Source organism: Poecilia latipinna, unplaced genomic scaffold, assembly GCF_001443285.1.
Source record: "Poecilia latipinna isolate Pla-1442-1.1 unplaced genomic scaffold, P_latipinna-1.0 Scaffold465, whole genome shotgun sequence".
Lineage (NCBI taxonomy): Eukaryota > Metazoa > Chordata > Actinopteri > Cyprinodontiformes > Poeciliidae > Poecilia > Poecilia latipinna.
The window spans coordinates 35,110-54,673 of NW_015113081.1; the positions used below are offsets into that span (position 1 = coordinate 35,110).

General features: G+C 39.4%; 1 protein-coding gene and 1 long non-coding RNA gene across 2 annotated transcripts in view; one reads left to right on the top strand and one right to left on the bottom strand.

The window, feature by feature from the left end:
* The window catches only part of cunh21orf91 (chromosome unknown C21orf91 homolog), a 25,684-nt gene extending 6,403 nt beyond the window's left edge, over positions 1–19,281 (bottom strand). The window contains exons 1-3 of the mRNA XM_015039187.1: positions 19,143–19,281; positions 17,555–17,691; positions 7,441–7,941 (exon numbers count right to left, since the gene is read on the bottom strand). Of these exons, the coding sequence (XP_014894673.1) occupies positions 7,441–7,941; positions 17,555–17,681 (628 nt within the window). The 5' untranslated portion in view covers positions 17,682–17,691; positions 19,143–19,281. The remainder of the gene's footprint in view (positions 1–7,440; positions 7,942–17,554; positions 17,692–19,142) is intronic.
* On the top strand, positions 2,209–3,833 carry LOC106951562 (uncharacterized). Its single transcript, XR_001425835.1, has 2 exons — positions 2,209–2,519; positions 2,610–3,833. It is a non-coding gene; the product is annotated as an uncharacterized LOC106951562 (long non-coding RNA).
* Positions 19,282–19,564: the final 283 nt, after the last annotated feature.

The window sequence follows — 19,564 nt, forward strand, 5'->3', positions numbered from 1 at the left end:
AAAGGCAAACTTTGTTAGCCTAAAGTATACACTCGGATGTAATTTAAAACATACCAAAATTTCAGCATATTTAATAGTTTACTTTCCAACTAAAGCAGGGGTGTCAAACTCAATTTCACCGAGGGCCACTTCAGCATATTGGCCACCCTCAAAGGGCCACATTGACGGTACAAATCAGGAGTGCCCAGCTGCAGTCCTTCAGACTGCAACTTTTAGATGCATCCCTGCTAAAACACACCCCAGACAAAAGGTTGACTTCCCTCATTAGCAGCAACTCAGTTCTGTAGAGCCTTATAATGAGTAAATGATCCAGGTGTGTTAGAGAAGGAACTAAAGTTGCAGATGGTAGCTCTGGAAAACTAGACTTGGGCACCCCTAGCATAAAATGTATGAAAATACAATGTTAAAAATAAATTGAACACCTCATATTGTTAAATAACTCTTTGGAGCTTCTGGTTAGGAAACGCATTTGAAACCTTTGTTTGAAATGGCGCGTTAAATTCAAGTTTCCATTACAGACCAGAGAAAACTAAAGAGAATGCAACATTGTGTTAATCCACTTGAGGAGCCGGCAGTTTATCTTGAGGAAATAAATGACGATGCAAAAGTTAATTAGATTGTAACATGCGCAGTCTGCTGCTCAACCACTGCGGAGGCAGTTACGTTACGCCACTGCGAAGAATTAAAAACCGCTGGGAGTAACTCATCCAGCGGATTTAACAAATGGAGCCTTCTGGGTTCATGTTACCCAGGAGAGCGGCGATCTGGAGGAGCTGCAGACGTGACATCTGTCCGTTTCGGAGAAGCGAAAAAAAAAATAAATAAAATCCTTAAAGCGCACACCGGACCCCGCAGGGTAAAACACTCAGAGTTCAGTTGATATGTTTGTATCAGACAGATCCAACTGACTGATGAATTAGCGCAGGTTTTTCTGCAGATTTGAACTGGGAGGAAGGTTCAGACCCCAGCGGGTGAAGTGATGCTAATTTAAGTGAAGTAGCTTAATTTAATTTATTAAAAGTTATTGGGGCCACAGTCACTGGTTTTTGTCACTACGAGCAAAATGTAGATACATTTATCTGCTTAATTTGTGATGGGATCTGGATTCACGGTGAATATTAACTAAACCGCATAAAATGCGACTAAATAGCCGATGTTAATATGATTATAATTTCACGGATAAAAATAGTACAGGGCCAATTTTTTTTTTTTATGTTGTCGGTCAAGATAACGGATAACAAAAAAAGTCTGCCGCCCTGACACCAACTAACACATCTTCATTCACAGTCTTACTTGTAGATCGATTTTTCTTTTCTTGGACGTTTTGATGTTAGCTTGTCGAAGTCTCAGTTTTATTCGCTGGTAAAATCAATAAGCAGCTTAAGGTGACTCTGCTGCTCTCTAGTGGCGAGAAGCCGTAATGTTGGCTGGTAACAATCGGAATGCATTATGGAAGATGTAGTTTGTCGTCAATTCGTGCTCAAACCTATTTTAAGTCAATCATGGACCTATAAAACGCTGGGGGGCCACATAAAATGACATGGCGGGCCACATGTGGCCCACGGGCCTTGAGTTTGACACATGTGAACTAAAGTGTTAAGTGAATTTTTATAAAAATTCTATGTTGAGCATATGTTTTAAAATATACACAAAACATTTTTAAAAGCATATTGTTTTTTTGGCATACTTGAGTAAAGTATACTTAAAATGTACTTGCACAAATATAAGTATGTTTGAAATATATGAAAGTTTTTTTTCCACTAGGGCATGCATCCTTAGATTTTCACATTTCTTGTCTAATGCATTACCAAGACAAAATCAAGATCAATTTGCTTATTTCATAACATTCTTCATAATCAGCAGCCTTCTCTCCTGTGGTCTGTTTAAAAGGCTCAGATCAACACAGCCCTCCAGCTCTGTCAGCAGCAGAAACCCCTCACAGCAGCTTTATACCCATCAGGGAAAACATTGACTACATTTCCTTTGCATTGCCCTCACATGACGACAATAATATAGTATGATCAGATTAAATATTATATTCTTGATTAATATGAATTGTTGCTATGTTGTTGTACATTGTTTTAAGATATTGTTCAATCTGCCTCTTTTTAACTTTGAGCCCCGGCCCTTCCAAAGGTCTCTGCACGGCCCTGATGTTCTATGACTTTTTATTTTTATGATGTAAAGCACCTTGAACTGCTTTGTTGCTGAAATGTGCTATACAAAGAAATTTGATTTGATTTATAAGATTTAATGTGATGTGCTTTGCTGCGACATCAAGTGTCAATAATTGGAACTAATGTAAATAAATGTAAAAAGTATAAAACATAAAATTGCCTGACGTGTAGCCTTTTGAATGGTTTGTTCTGTTTTTCAGATGAAGGGGATGATGGAACGAGCAGGGAACAGCCATCTGCTGACTCTCTTGTCGTACCCAAACGCAGGTCACTTGATCGAACCGCCATACATGCCTCATGCCAGAGTGAGTCTCTTCAGAGAAATACAGTCACGTCAGAAGCGTAGGTTTGACTTCTCATTCCAAACTCACTCTGCTTCTCTGTTCCAAGTGTCACTGTCATTGAACTGATGGCTGCCTTTTCTGTTTGCAGTGATGGTTCTTTGGGGAGGACAGACCCTGGAACATTCTCGGGCTCAGGAGGACGCCTGGAGGAAACTGTTGGTCTTTCTGAGGAAGAATCTGTATAGCGGTGTGAAGAGCGGATCTTCGTCACTTTCCAACCTTTAACAAATGACCAGCGTTTGTTGAATTGAACAGTTGAAGTACATATTTTCTCCTCTGGCAAATAATGGAAATTATTTTAGGAGCTAAATAGATGCTCAAGTGAAAAAACTTTTGATTGTTGATTATGAATGAACCGGTTTTATACAACTTGGATCCATTAGTCAAAATTTTGTTTTACATAATACATACTGTAAAATAAGAGTTTTAATAAAAATAAAGAACAAATCAAGCCTCCTTTTAGGCGAGCTCATATCGTGGCAGTGATAGCAGCACTTAGAGTGTCAGCTGCCATAACCTGCCCCGGCAGCGGCTGAACCTGCCACAGCTTCTGTGTAGCAAACAACTGAATGATTTTATTTTGAACAAAAATAAATAAATAAATAAAAGGCTACAACGTAATACAGCCACCCAACACTGATTCGGTGACATATACCACAGCTTCTGTGTCAGGAAGCTGTGGTATATGTCACCATATACCAGGGGAAAAAAAATAACCGATGGAGCAGGCTGCTATAGGGAAAAAATGTTCTTTTGCAACAGACATTTTCCATATTCATTTCTACTTCAATATGATAATGACCCTGAGGAGGGCTGATGCCTGAATGCTACAATTTCTCCCTATTGGTTGGTTAGCATCGAGTTATAACAGCCTCACAATATCAAAGTATCTTGGCATACTGAGGTTAATTAAAACTAGGTTAAGTGTATGAAGAAACTTAACCTGCAGACCCGTTGGAACCTAAAGAACCAGAAATCAGTGTCTCTTCATCCTCAATCATCTCCTGCGGCTGATATGGTGCAAAACATTTTGCTATGATTGATTAAGTTTTTTAATGTCATTTTAGTTGACTGTTGTGGTTTGATCATTTGCTTAAGATGTTGAGTTTGGATGATATTTAATAAATAATGAAAATGGAAAAGTCACAACATACCGAGCCTCCATGCAGTTATAACATGAAGTTGGATGATTTTTATAATACTCATAAAATTCACAATAAAATTGATAAAATAACCATTTCTAAAACCAACATAAGTTTGTTTTGAACAAAGATAATTGGCATTTTGAAGCAAACTTACCAGCTAACTGGTGAAAAAAAAACAACACTTTAGTGTATTTCAAACATACATTTTTGTAAGTACATTTTAAGCATACAAAGTATTAAGTGCACTACCTATAAATATATACAAAATATACTAAAAGCATATGTAGCACTACTTAATGTACTAAGGGACTGGATGGCATGTGATATCAGAAGACTAAATTCATCTACTGGAGCTGTTGTCAGTAATCAATAAAATACAAAAGAATAACTGCTTTTCAATACCTTAAAATACTTTCAATACTTTAAAATATTAAAGAAGGGAAAATTAAAGTGACCACCACAAGACACAAAGCATACATAAAACCCAATATATATATATATATATATATATATATACACACATACATACAATACTGCAGTAAATCTTCCATATAAATGTGCACAAGTCCTAAATTTCCCCACCGGTCAGTACAGTGTCTGACTGACACACATTTGAAAAGTCCATGGTTTCATTATCCAGATATCTCAAGTGAAAATGTCCAAGTGCAATTTGTTTCCAATGGAGAAGAGATGAATAATGGATTGTGTGTCTGTATGGTGAGATGGAGGGGGAATACTACAGACCATCAGCCTCCTACCAGACCAGTATGGAGTGAGTTTCAGGTTCTCCTGGCCCCAGCCAGTTCTCAGAAGCTCGCCATCCTTTAATCCTAAAAAGGGTCACCGGGCCTGTATTGACATAAACAGGACCAGTAAATTACCAGCCTGCTAGTTAACTAGACTTTTTTCAGTTATATACAGCAATAAATGCAATTATATGCACAATCAAATCTTTAAGACAAAATAAAGATATCACCATTTATCCAATTAGCTTAAACACATATATTGAATTTAAGGAGTTAGATTATGTGACAATTGATGATCAAACAATTAGCATTGGCTACCACCACCAACATAATGAACAAACAAAACATTGTGTTAATTACTCACCAATTCCATATATAGTTCAGTGCATGACAACTTCATGGCTCCAAGCTCACTGGGTATTCAGAGCTACATGATTTTTATATTGTGAGTTTTAAAAGTACATAATAAAGAGATGAACTGATTGTTTGGAAGCACAAACCTGTAGCTCCTTTGTCTCCAGCTCTCCCCCTCACACCTGACTGGGAAAGCTGTAGAAGGCCTGAATAACCGCTTCAGATGCAGTGATTGGCTGAATGCACTAGTGACTGACTGTCGTTCTAACCAATGGAGCAGCAAAGGTGGGATTAAGGGCAGTTTTTACCCTGGGTTACACATCCATCCATCCATCCATTTTCTGAACACCCTTGTCCCTCAGTGGGGTCGGGAGGGGTGCTGGTGCCTATCTCCAGCTAACGTTCCGGGCGAGAGGCGGGGTACATCCTGGACAGGTCGCCAGTCTGTCGCAGCTGGGTTACACATGCTTGTACCAATTTTGACATCACAACTTCAAACACACTTAAAGATAATTGTACCAAAATACACTTTTAAGAAATATATTAAATAAATTTCAAACATTGAGACAATACATGACCACAACATTACATAAATATAATAAAGAGAGTACATAAAGAGCATGTTTTAATAGCTTTGGTATTGGTGGCATTTTCAACAGTTCTGATATATTGTTTGACCTCATTTTCAAAAATAGAAAGAAGTGGTTTTTGATTAGCATAATGGCATTTGTGAATGTGCCATTTGGCTAAGAATATAATAAGATTAATAATATTAAAATGTTTGTTTTTTGTTGTTGTTGTTATTGGGTAGTCAGTGAGGCCAAAGACAAAGGGAGAAGTATGGTTCAGTGGAAGTACAAATCAAAGAGCATACTTTTCCAAAATTGAACAGAAAAGGGGCAAGACCAAAATAAATGAAACACATCTTCTGGATTTCCTTCACAAAGAGCAGATAATATCCTGTTACGACTGGTGTCGTCATCTTAATTAAGCAAATATGAGTGTGCAGGTGCCCGTCTCTGATTGATTCCCAGAAGAACGGAGACGTTCAATTGGCGGCCTCCTGGAGGTGACGGACTTCCTGCCATCCATCCTCAGCTCATCTCAACAGAGGAGGACCTCGCTGCAGCAAACCGAAAGGGGCGGGGACAGACCACTGTCAGTCTCATACCTTATTTGGAAATGGGACCATTGTACTCCGGAAGTGAAAGGGGGCGCTATTTCCTATATCATTCGCGGTCTTCCTTCCGTTTTTCTTTTCTTTTTAAATCTGTGATATATTTTCACCTTTAGGAAGGAGTTTCACTCTCAGAATGTATGTGAACTTCTCTCTCTTATTTACTTCAGCGTAGCTCACAGTTTTTAACAAATTCTGTAGCTTTGTGTGTACTTCTAAACCTGCTCCGTAGTCGCATCTTTTCGGGCCTGCTACTGCCTCTAGTGGCATGGGGCTGGTAACACAACTAATATAATTACATCACTAAATCAGAATACCACAAAGTCTTTATTATTTCCTATTAATTTCGGCATCACTGGCAAAAGATAAAATATAATTTGTCTTTTGTCAGTAAACGATAAAAGATAAATTATCTTACAAAACATTTTTTTTTTCATTTTCTTAAGAATGTACAGCTAATTAAATGACAATACTTTTATACATTATAAATAATATCTACAGCTCTCCATCAATTATAGGAGGAACCAAGGAAATAAGGAGACCTGAAAAACAACATGATCAACTATAAGAAAAATACCATTTGCAATGTATACGTGAGAAATTTAATTGAGCAAAAGTCAATAACAAATGAATTAGGTACAGACGAATAACCAGGGTTGTTAAACAGATACAAGCAAAAATTCACAGTTTTGTTTTTACGATGCCATGTATATTATTCTGAGACTTTTTGTTGGTAGGTAGAGTCTTATATATAGGAAAAAGTAAGATGAAATTGTTTAATCTAATAAGGTGGAAATTTTCCTTCAACTCTAAAACGATAAATTATATTCATAGAATCTCATTATCAACAATTTGTGAATAAAGCAAAATACATAGCATGCAATAAGTATTGCATGCAATACTAAATACTTAGTATTAAATGGGTAACACTTTATTTGAAGGGGTATGAATAAGACTGACATCATAAACATGACATAACACCTGTCATGAACATCAGTAAGTTTTCATGAATATTTATGACTGTTGTCATAAAGTGTAATTCGGTAAATCATGATACTTTTAATACAAATTTGACATTATTCAAAATGTCTTTATTACAACTTGACATTAACTAAGAATCATGTCATAAATATGTCATAATAGTAGTCATAATGATTTAATTCTTATTACACAATCAAAAGCTTTAACAAAACAGCAATTAATATTCCCACTACCTGAAATAAAGCGAAACAAGTAGGACCAACAATAAATATTTCATTAAGCTTTATTACACTGTCAAATGATTTAATAACAGTCAATAACAATTTATTTTACATCAAGTAAAGTGGAACAAGAAGCACCAGTTATGAAAATGTCATTAAGTGTTATTGCAGTGTCAAATGCTATGCTAACAGAGTCACTGATATTAAGTCTTACCTCAAATGAAGTGNAATAAAGAGATAAAAGACTGAAAATCCACACCAACTACTACAAAAAAAGGGAATTATTATAGCGTACATTCGTCTTTGCTGTGCCCCTGGTTTCTGTGCTGCTTCTGTCCTGACGACTGCTTCCAGCTGTGCAGATCCTTTCGTCCGTCCCTGCTCCAACCGTCGGCCTGCGACTCGCGCAGCAGCTCCACCTCCTCGGCCGTTTGACTCTCCAGCATCCCCGCAGCGTACGCAGGCAGCCCCGTCGCCCTGGCCCTGTCCCAGCAGGGGGCGTAGCGGGGCACCTGGGCGTCAGACTGGGGCAGCAGCTTGCGCTCGCCCTGCTGGCTGTAACAGAGGAGCTTTGCCCCCCGTCTGGCGCAGCCGCTGGAGGAGAGCGAGTCTTTGTTCTGGGCGAACTGGATGATGCGGTTCAGCTTCTGGCTGAGGGCCAGCTTCATGCCCTCATAGGCACTTCTGGAGACCTTGGAGTGGGACAGCTTCTGATTGGCAATGAGGTGGCATTTCTCAAAGCAGTCTCTGTGGCCACGCAGCGACTTCGAGTGCAGCAAGGAGGCCGAGGTGACGCCTGCGTTAGAAGCGGGCAAAAACAAAGAGAGTTAACGCCACAGCTAATAAAAAAAAAAAAAAAAACTGATTTATGCTTTCTAACTTTATGGTTTATAACATCCCTCAGACAGGAAGTAGAGAACCTGTAAAACAAACTGGAAGTAAAATGGGTCGCCTTTATAAACCGAGGGAAGATGAAGGTGAAAATCACTTGTGTGTGTGTGTGTGTTTGAATCTACAGAGAGAAGTGTGTGACGAACAGCAGAGTGAGTGGTTGCTTTCTTCGCATGGCCTACATTTCTCAGCAGGTAGAGGGTACACGATGTAGGCCGACTTGAGGAGATTAGTCACTGATCTTTAAACTGTTACAGGAGATCACCGCGGCACGCTTAGCTTGTGCTTCAAGTGGCCATGGCGGCTGTGGCCCCACAAAGCAAAATACAGTCAAAACTGGACGCAGCACCGTTCAAAATTATACTCCAAACAGGTCAAAACATGAGAATCTGCCACCAGATGCAGTGGAAAACTGTCTCTTGATGTTTTAGTGTGCCGTTTCATTAGCAGTAAAGTGTCTCTAAAACATCCATAAAATGTTTACCAATGAGCTAAAATAAAATTCAGACCTGAATCTGCCTCATTTCCACTTACAGCTAAAGGACAATATCAAACTAGATTAAGCAAATTAGGTCCAAGTCTCTCCGGGTCATCCGTCTCCACCAGGATTAGACAGCCCAGATTTCTGCATTTCTTAGGAAATGCAGAAATCATAAGTAAAATGACACACAATTACATTCATGTTTCTCCTCTTGCTTGCAGTTTAAATGTTACATTTAAAACTGGAGCTCAGGGTTCTTGAAACTCAGTGCTTATGATGCATAGAATCACATATCTAAGTCTAAACTATGTTACAGAGAGTAAACATAATAAAAACATGCTTTATCTGTGGTATTGTTCATTAAGATGGCACATTTCTAATGTATTAAAATTAAATACAATCGGTTCACTTAATGATATTATATTAGGGATTAGGTAATGCATTCATTAAGTACTTTTACTTTTAATACTTAAGTATTTTTAAAAGCCAATACTTTTTTACTTTTACTTAAGTACAAATGTTAATGTAGTTTTACTTTTACTTGAGTACATTTTTATCTGTGTATTTGTACTTTTACTTAAGTAAATTATTGAGTACTTTCTCCACCACTGGTAATAACTAGCTACAAGGTCTAAAACCAGACAGTAAATGTTTCATTTTCTCCTTAATTTTCTTAAGTAGTTTTTAAGTACTTGCAAATAGATTCAAAATGTGGTTTTCGTTTGGACCGTTAGCTTTAACGGCTCTCTTCCACAGCAGAGTTTTAGACCATTACACAACCGTGTGTTTGGGAATCTATTCTTAGCTTCTGCATATTTGTGCTTGGCCCAGAGTGCCTTGAAAGACAGATTTTTATTCTGTGGATTAGCCTTGTGAGGAAACCACATTACGTAATCCAAGTTGGTTGCAACTCTGGTCAAAGGATGTATAATAACGGCTGCAAGAGCTTTCAGTCAAACAGTGATACTAAGCTGATCAGTCACTGAAGCACATTTCCTACCTCTAGCTTTGTGACAGAAAATCATAACAATATTAAAAACAACAAAAAAAAAAAACATTGGCCCAAAACCAGGGCAGTGTGCAGCCAGCCAAAGACCTCACTCAGCGTAAGCAGCTTAGCACTGCTGCCTTTCATGGGCGCACACATTAAGCACAAACACACACACAGACTATTCGGTGGAGGTGAAGTCAACATTGTTGAGCTGGGACAAGCGGCGATAATACACACCACGGACCAATACGCTTGGGGTTTCTTTTCTCTGGTCTCTTGAGGGAGGAGTCAGACTTGCCAGAAGAGAAAGATGGAAAACATGCTTGGTTAAAGTCTGACAGAAACCTCTGAAACGTAAACAGCTGGTGTTATTGATCTGTTTCAGTCTGAAGGCAGCTGTGGCTGCGAGCTGAGTTAATTATTCTACAGCACTGGGATCAGTCAAGCAAGAACCGAACGAGCAAAGTCTATATAAGAGAAAAAAAAAAAAAACAAACAAAGAAAAGAGTCCCAAATCCCCACTCCTATTCTTAAAGCTTAAATATTACAGTTTCAAAGCCTTTACACAAAGATTTAAAACTATATTTTAATAGGGTCTAATTGCTTCTATTTCAAAATAGAAAAGCAGCAATTATTCACACTCTCGCTAATCTAACACAACACTGATTATTGCATTTACCTTCTCTGTAATATATAATTAGAAACTGAAAGGAGGCTAAATTTAGCAGTAGATTTCAAGTTCTAATTTCTGGAATCATTACGCTTTTACTGTTCTGTTCTTTGTAGAAAAACTCAAGTGAGTTGATGTTAACTGGTTCATTAGTCAAAAGCTGCTTGGGTAAAGGACAGGCATAGGCGTTTTCAGTCAGCTGAGTGGCAGCAACAAGTGGGGGAGGGGGACCTAATCTATGTTTCATAAAGCAACAGAAACCCCTGGTCACTCTGGTTCTTTACTGGGTGTTTCCTTAATCTTACATAATATTTCTTTAGTTTTGAGGATGCAGTTATTAAAAGACAGACAGTTTGGTTTTAGGGGTGTGCCGCTACAACTTTTTCATTTCTGCAACTCGGCTATCTCAGTGTGTGGGATACAAGCACTAGCAGATAGAAGTTCTGAGGCCGACTAAATGCCAGATGCAGGCCGATAGAATCCGATACGCCGTTTTTGGCTGATATCGGACCAGTTTCTGATATCAATATTGGATCGGGACAACCCCTGTTTGTCCCGATCCAATGTAACCATGAGCCTCAGGCATTTTAGATAAGAGAAAATGATCTGAAAGTGTTTAAAAGATGAAAGACAGCAAGCAAAAAGTGCCATCTTTGATCAATGGAATTTAAGAATTAAATTACAACCAACCAAAGCACTGTCATACTGTAGCCTTCTCCCCACTTTAAATTACTAAACAGATTCACTGTATTGTGGTTTCTTATGAAGAAACGCACAGTGGGCCTGTACATCATTAGTTTTCAAAACATTCACTTTGAAATGCCTTTTTTGAACAATCGGTAATACTTTATTTGAAGGGGGGTGAATAAGACTGACATGACACCGTCATAAACATGACATAACACATGTCATGAACATGAATAAGCCTTCATGAATATTTATGACTGTTATCATAAAGTGTCAATCGGTAAATTATGACAGTTTTAATACAAAATTGACATTATTCAAAATGTCTTTGTTATGACAACTTGACATTAACCAAGAAATCATTACTGATATAAATTTGTTATAAAAGAATTACTGATTGCACTTTAAAAATTAGGTAACTTTATGTTATTAAAGGTAAAGTTTAAACAGTAACAGTCTTATTCACCCCCCTTCAAATAAAGTGTTACCGAACAATGTGTTTACCTTAAGAAAAACAGCAGTTTTTAGTTGAATATTTAAGTCGCTGTGTAAACGGCCGAATTCAGTCATTTACAATTTCTTCAACTTGATCATGGAAATAAGAAAAAACTGTTGTGCTGTTTTTCTGCTATTCAAGCATGTTTCATATCGAGACAAACAGATATTTTTGCTTTGCGCCTGAGAGCGATAACCAAGGCTAGCATACAGCAGCAACCATATGCAGCCAATCTGGCTTTGCTCTGGGTGGAAGAGCTGGGGAAGGACACCCGATCCTCGACACACTTCAGAGTAGTGGACGGTTGAAAGTTGGTAGTGAGAACAAGTGGGACAGAGGTCATCAGAGGTTTCCTGCAGTTCAATAGAGTCTGTTAGCAGCAGCTGCTGCTGCTGCAGCATGGAAGCAGGCCGGCTTCCTTATCAACTCTGAGATAATATGGAAAGCAGCGAAAAACGGTTCAAACACCTGTCAACCACTGCAAACTCCGCAACGCTTCCTTCCAGTGTAACTGCAGGAAATCACACTCACTAAACTGTAACCAAACTCCTACACGGTTCGGTTTACAGTAAACTTCTAGAAGATTACTGGGATTACTCAATATAAAAATGTAGTAATGTATATTTTTTTAGTGGTAAAAAAAAAACCCAGATCCACTCCATCAGAAAAACAAACGGAACAAAGAGATTGTTCAGGATCTCATTATTGATAACAGTAGAGCAGAATTGGGCAGATGGTACACAGTGAGAAGGATAGTCACAATCACATCTGGCCACCATCTGCCTTGAAATGTTGCTCAGGAGTCATATCTCTGTGACTGGAAGAAGACAGATGAAGACAAATGGCTCCTTAGAACCATGGCTGAATGATTCAAGTAGCTTCCCCAATCCAAAACTGAAGAGCACCTCAAACAAACGACGTCCATGAGGTATTTTTAACGGTATTTTTTTTTAAACATAGAAGATGAGAAGTTTGTCAAATTTGCTAACCAAGTAACAGTATCTGTGTTTTCAATAGTGCAATTGATAAGGACAGCTTGAATGCATTATTTGGTAGGTTATTAGATGTCAAGTGTCACACATTTGCGCTCTGCATGTTAATAATGTATTTGGTGCATTGGACAGACTTTAACTGGTGGAAGCATTGTGAAAAGGTGAAATTTGGGTAAGCCAACAGATTTAGCTTGATAATAAATTGTCAAGCTAATATAACAGCAGGTCAAAGCTTTTAGGATACAAATACTAAGTTGGACACACTGTTGTTTTGTTATTATTATTCTGTTGGGGGAGGGGGGGGGTAAATTGAAACAAAGTGTATATTTTGAGATGTAGTGGGCTCTATTCCGTTTTGTGAAGGAGCGTTAATGGCTGCATTAGTAAATATGACTGAGGATAAAGATCATGTTTATATCTGGTCACTTGTATTTGTACAGCGTAATAATCTCAAACTGGCTCGTGTTAAGGCAGAAAATGTCGTTAACTTCCAATTAAAAGTGTTGCTCAGACAAAAGAGGATTTTCAAGAGTCTACATCAGGGGTGTCCAAAGTCGGTCCTGAGCTTCAGGAAACATGCCGGCATCCTGCATGTTTTAGTTCTCTCCCTGGTGGTACTAACAACCTTTTCAGCATGTCAATGTTCCTCTTAGGCCTTCTAACGAGCCATCATTTGATCCAGGTGTGTTAACAGAGACTAAATCTTTTTGAAGGAGCTTATTCACTCAAAAGCATAATCAAATGGTAAGCAGGGGGGCTCTGGAGCGTTCGTCATAACAACTTCTGCGTTCGATTATACGGCTGCGACAGGGAGCAATATTGCCAGGCGGCTCTATAGCTGGCGGGGTGAAGAGTTGAGCCTCGGTAAATGAGTTGTTTAGAAGAGCGCGTAACAATAGACCCTGTAGAGCTGCAACAATCGACACCATCTGTGTTTCGCCAGGCGTCTGCTGAGGGATTTTTCTGCTTGTCTGATCCGAAAACAGGCTTGTTGTGTTACGAGGTCTCAGCGAATATCTGCATCTGCATTACGTAAGCACATGTAGGAATGCTGCTGAATTCGACACCTTGCTCTTAACAAGCGGCCGGAGATGACCGAGAGACCAATGAAAGGAGAGAACTGTGGTCACCCGAAACACCATTTCACACACGCAGGATGGAACGTGCGAGGTGTCAGGTTGGAACGACCCCGCTGATGCTGTTTTGTGACAAAAATATAACTAGGGACGGCTCAAATAACACGTACACTTTATTTCAACAAAGAACAACACACTAACTTCAGCAGCCTAATTATGGGATCGACAGGCCCAGTACCAGTAAGTTAACTTGGGCTTTAATCAGCCATTTAGGGAATCTGACAGATGGTCTTATTAAATAAATAAGCATGTTATCCAAGCACAGTCTTCATTATCTATAATAAGCTGAACTGAAGATCTGATTTGGTTTTCTTACAGCGCCATATGGATTTATATTAAAATCAGATCAAAGTTTGCTCTTTGTGTTATATTTTTAGCATGAATTTGATTTTAATTCACTGGATGCCAGTAGAGGAAGTCTACCAAAGCTTTATATGATTTATTAGCACAACACTTTCTTTATGTTTGAACTAATAACAGTCAAACAACCGCATGCCTGCTCTGCATTTAGCATGACGGGAAGCTACAAAAACTGGATAAGCTATCAAATGTTTTGTCTGGAATCATGTGCTTTCACCACATCAAATTATGGCTTGGATTATGTTCAGTTTAACTCCTTTTTGCTAAAGGGATTGCTTGTTAACTCCCTTTCACCCAACAGCTGACATAAACAACTGCTAATAACTGAAGTTTGCAGTTTGTGGTTTAGGTTTAGCCGATATAGAATTCCCAACAAAGTTGGAAAAGCTCTGGATTACATGATGGTTCAGGTTCCCGCAGCGTTTCAAACAAACTAGCTAAACTGGCTCCGACTGTTCTGCTTCTGAACAACGGACCGGCTGTGTTGACGCTCAGGGCTACGTGAAGCACCCAATTGAGATGGAGCAACAGAAGAGAAAATAAACATCTCCAAGTGAAAGGATATTAAGTCAGAGGTTGAGCAATGCAGAAACAAGCCAAGTGATATCTATTTTGAAGAAACTGACACACACACACACACACACACACACACACACACACACACAGGCAAATGGAGTTTCCTCAGATACAACAATGCCTTCACTTCCTGTGTAAAACTGTGCCCCCAAGTCTTATTGAAGTCAGTGTTTCCGTCATCACTGTGAAGGGATTGTTTGTTGATATCAGTTCCATACGTGGACGGCGTTAAATCTTTGCTTTATGCTTTTGTATTTCATGATTCTCGGGAGGACAAATTGTTAAAAGTTAAAAGCTGCTTCCAGATAATCTGACTAAACAGTAAGCCAGCAGCGAACATCCTTGCAGGCAAGTCTCGACAGCTCTCTTCCGTGCAAACATCCAAACAACGACCAGGAGGCCGTGGGCGGAAATGAATACAAAGGTCATGCAGCGTCGCGCTGTATCCCGTCTGATTTCTACTGCGACTATACCATCTCTTAATTATTTTATCCATATTATATATCAATTGATCTCCGGTAAATGTAGTTTTAATGCTCTATGAGTGGCTACAAGTACTCAAATAATTATCAGCAGCAAAAAACTTTTCAGACAAAAAATAAATTAAACAAAGAATAAAAATCCTGTATTGGCCAATATCAGAATCGGCATGTCAGGCTTTTTAAAGATCAGCGATCGGGCACCGGTATGTTCCCAACTCCACAAAGCAGACGCTAGCTGTATTCGCAGATGTTTTTTGTCGTTCAGGCTGTGGATTCACTGTCTTGGGAAATCAGAAAGAGTCATTACTGAAACCGGGTTCCAAAGTGGATACATTTCAGGACGCCGGTTTCATGTTTCCGTCTGAGTATGACAGTCACGTCTTTTATTAAACAACGGCGTCAGCATCGCTGTTCTGTTTTTGCGTTGCTCTATTTCAGTGTTACAGCGCCACCGATTGGCCCGGCAGACCCAACATTTTCTGTCAAAAGTTCACCAGAAAACTTCTTTGAAAATACACATCTCTGTGCAACAAATGCTTAATAAATTTATCTTTCAACATCTACAACGAAGGATACTGTGAACGCTGTCTGTTACATGACAGAATCCATTAACTCTGTGCCAAAATGAAGCAGAATTATCTGAGAAAAACACTGATGAGTCCACGTTTCTGCATTCATTCCTTAGCAATTACGACTCCAAGTCCTGCTGCGGCTGCACAGATCAGTGCTGTGAACTTTATTACCGCTGTATTCCAACAACACGAGGCAACAGATGAAAACGCTGCTAAAACTGCAATTGGGGAAATAACAGTTGTGGGATGGGAAAGGTTTCTCACAGAGTGCATCTGTCTGTGTGAGAAAAACAATGAACATTGCCAACTTGGCAGTCCATTTCAACACGCGATTACACGCAAAGAAAAGCCATTAAGTCTACATGAGCAATCAGCAAACACACGGTTCGGCCTTTGTTGTCACTCACTCACGCTAAAAAGTTGCCAGAAGAAATGTGGCAGCCTCTTGTTTCAGTAACGAAATGCAGAGCTCCATCAGAAACATGCGCTCGTCTGCAAAAACCCCCCCCAGACTACTGCTCGTTGGTCATTACGAAGGCTGTGTTCAATGATCAGGATTTTTGAGTTTCTCACCTGATAAAACTACAAACCGGAATGATTCCTTGGTGCAACTGCAGGAAAATACAACAGCGACAGCCATCAAAAACCGCCAGCTGCCAAGGTAACAGTTGTGAGACCGTGTGAAACTGAAACATTAACATACGGCGAATGACATACGGATTTTTTCTTCACGCCGGCTTTTGACATAACTCACTCGTATAGAGTTATTTAGGTTGCTGGCATCTCTCTAGCGTATGCAACGGTTACTATTCTTGTCGCCCGTACGATGATTAATGAGCGTGCAAACGTTCAACTGACAACATTTTACTGCGCCGTGAACAACAGTTCCTCGGTACCCACACACCGTCTCCCTCCACCGTGACGGGCCACGCGGCCGCTTCGGCTGCGGAGGGGAGAATGACGGGAACTCTGTCAGCATCTGGAACGGCACGCTAACAAGTAGCCGATAGTCATATTGTGCACAGAAAAACAAAAAGCCTTTGTGTGTGTATGAGATGAGCACCAGATGAGGGGTACCCGTCCCCTTCTGATTCCCCATTCTTCTTCAAATAGGCCACTCAGTAATTAAAAGATGAAAAAAAAAAAGAACTTCAAACACACACTTGAGCTGGAGTGGCACATCAAACAGGAGGGGGGATCATTGTAGTTTGCCATAATAAATGCTTTGGTCATAAAAAGCTTTTATTCTTATATAAGGTTTATAAATTGTTCATGGAGAGAGGATAACACTTGTTTATGGAAAATCTGTTTGGGAGATAAAGATGGAAGCAGTGTGAAGTTGAAAGGCTTGGAGAAAGAGTTCTTCTAATCTGGATATTCCTCCGAATGCTACAGAGCTGCAGCAGGTAAAACCATGTGGGATGTAGCTAAAATTCACTCCAAAAAAAATGCTTATAGGTGCCTATTTTAATAGTTGCGCGAGGTATTTCGTCTTCCCAAGCTACATTTCCGCATTAAATTATTCCTGGCAAATTTTCCGGGAATAATTTAATGCGGCGTTCCACAAAAAGCAATCCAGGAAAAGGTGAATAGGAAAGTGTCCACTGTGTATGTGTACAAGATAAAACTTTAAACTTTTACGTTGACTAAACCTATCACAACTTATTGTGTGATGAATTAAAATGAGCACAATAATTTCCACTCGGGCAGCAGTCGTTACAGAGATGCTTCCCTTTAACATCGTTGAAAAGCCGGCGTTTCGGAGAAAACGCTGCCAACATTTGACACAGGACTTCATTTGCGCTACCTGCCACTTTGACACTCTGACATTTCACAGGCTAAAGTTTTATTACCTCATTTCTGCCGTGACATATTCACACTTTTAAAATCATTAAAGTTGAGAACAGGTGTCTGGCTTGTAAATGCACCATTAATTCCTATGGGAAAAGACAGATAATTCATCACCACCAAGTTCGGTTGTAAAAGTAAATGACTCTTGGGTCCACAAATATAAAAAGTTGTTTGCTCCCCACAAACAAGCAATGCACTTCCTCTTTTCCAGTTGCTTTTCTTACCTTCGATGCTGAGTTCAAAGCAGACGTGGCAGAAGGACAGGGTCCCCGTTTCAGTCTCTAATTTGCAGACGCTGCAGATATTGTCGTCGTTCAGATCGATGTTCACAAACTGCTCCTCTTCATCCATTGCGCCTCTTCTGAAACACAACCATTAAAAGATGGTGATAGCATCCCCAATTGATTAAAGTCGTCAACAGCTTCTACTTTGTCTCAATTTACAAAACAATGCAGCAAAGACACAGTCTTTCACACGGCGATACAATACAAAGGATGCCAATTATCAACCGGGTTCAAAAGTCTGTGTTGAGTAATCTTATCATGTATGGACAGTTTGAACGCACTCAGGACACAATGAGGATGGTTTCCATTATACTGAAGAGCCACAGACCAAAAAAAAAGCCCTCCCTAGTCAATGACTGTGTTTGTTTTATCTAAAAAATAAAACAAAAAAGTGTGATTCAAATGTTAGCATTCATAAACATCAAGCTGGAGAGTTATGGAATCGTTAGGACATTGAAATTTGTGTTTTTAATGAGCATCCCCAACCAACTACTGCTCAGTTGAACTCAAACTAACCAATCACACCGACCCTTAACTGACAAAGTCACTAGTATTAAGGTGAGTTTTAAATCCAGTGAAGTAGCTCAACTTATTTCATCGTACAACAGAGAATAAATGAAGGTAGCCTGTTGCTTTAAATGAAAAATAAGCAATTCATATTCTTGGAAATAAAAAAGAGAAATATCCACTGACGGTCAGAAAAATTAACTTCGTTGTCTAAATTGGGGAATTTTTAGTCAGTAAAAACATCACAGACCAATTATGATCCAAAACTCTACATTACAGAGAGTTTGCATAATGCTGTCTGTAATCAATTTTTGATTGAGTCTGAATCCAAATTAAAATGTAAACGCAACCGAAGCACCCCTTGTTATAAACTAGACGTGAAAACAAATTAGCTTATGGCATCACCATAACAGTCTAACTCAACAGAGCGTCACATATTTTGCTTCCATTTTCTCTTCAGAGGTAGAAATAATGTCCCTGGTTCTTCTAGACCGGTTCAGCTCACGGTAAACAGTTTCAAGTCGTATCGAAAGCTCCGTTTCGCTTTGTTCTTTCGACAACACACCGTCAAAAATAATGTATACATTATGAACAGAGCCCCTAGTATCCCAAACCGAGCATGCAAAATTACAGGTGAAACCATAGGACATGGTTACCGACACTATAACAACAAAGAGACTCGGTTATTTGATAAACTTTCCACCACGTCGGTGGTACATGTATGACCTTCAGAACCAGTTTCCCACCCCCTAACTGGTCGATACTTTAAATGTCTAAAAGCACACGGACTATAAACCTGACACTTTACAGTTTAGAGGAACCGAGTGTCCCACACAATGTTACACCTCAGAGCGTTAAAATAAACGAGTGCTAACAAGAAGTTATGCTAACAGCACACTCGCATCCTCCGAGCACTCAGTCTGCTTCGTGACCGTTATTCTGCGGAGCTAAACAGAAAGGGCTTGAGGAAAAGACGGATTTTATTTCCCAGTGTTGAACACACCACGTCTGGCAAACTTACCTCTCAACCGACGGCTCTTTTCGGACAGCTTTTCGCTTTGAGCGGACACCTCGGTAGTTCACGGTCTCAGAGGGCTCTCAGACATTAAACAAGACTGCGCGTCACGGTAAATCCAAGGAAGCCACAGGAACCTCTGTAGCCTCTAAGCGGAAAGAACCACTTCTCGGAGTGAGGGGACTGGAAAGTAATTATACTTTTAAATATATGACATTTTGCCGGCAACATAAATATCCGAACAACAAAATGATATTTAACAGACTTTACTCACAAAATATCCCTCTTCCAATGCAGAACTTTATTAAATAAACAGCCCAAAGACAACAATGGCCGCCAGCGCACCCCTCCGATTTAAACAAGTATTTTCTTCCACGCGTCACCAAAACACGCGCATGTTTGGAAAGAACCAAATAAAAAAAAAAGTC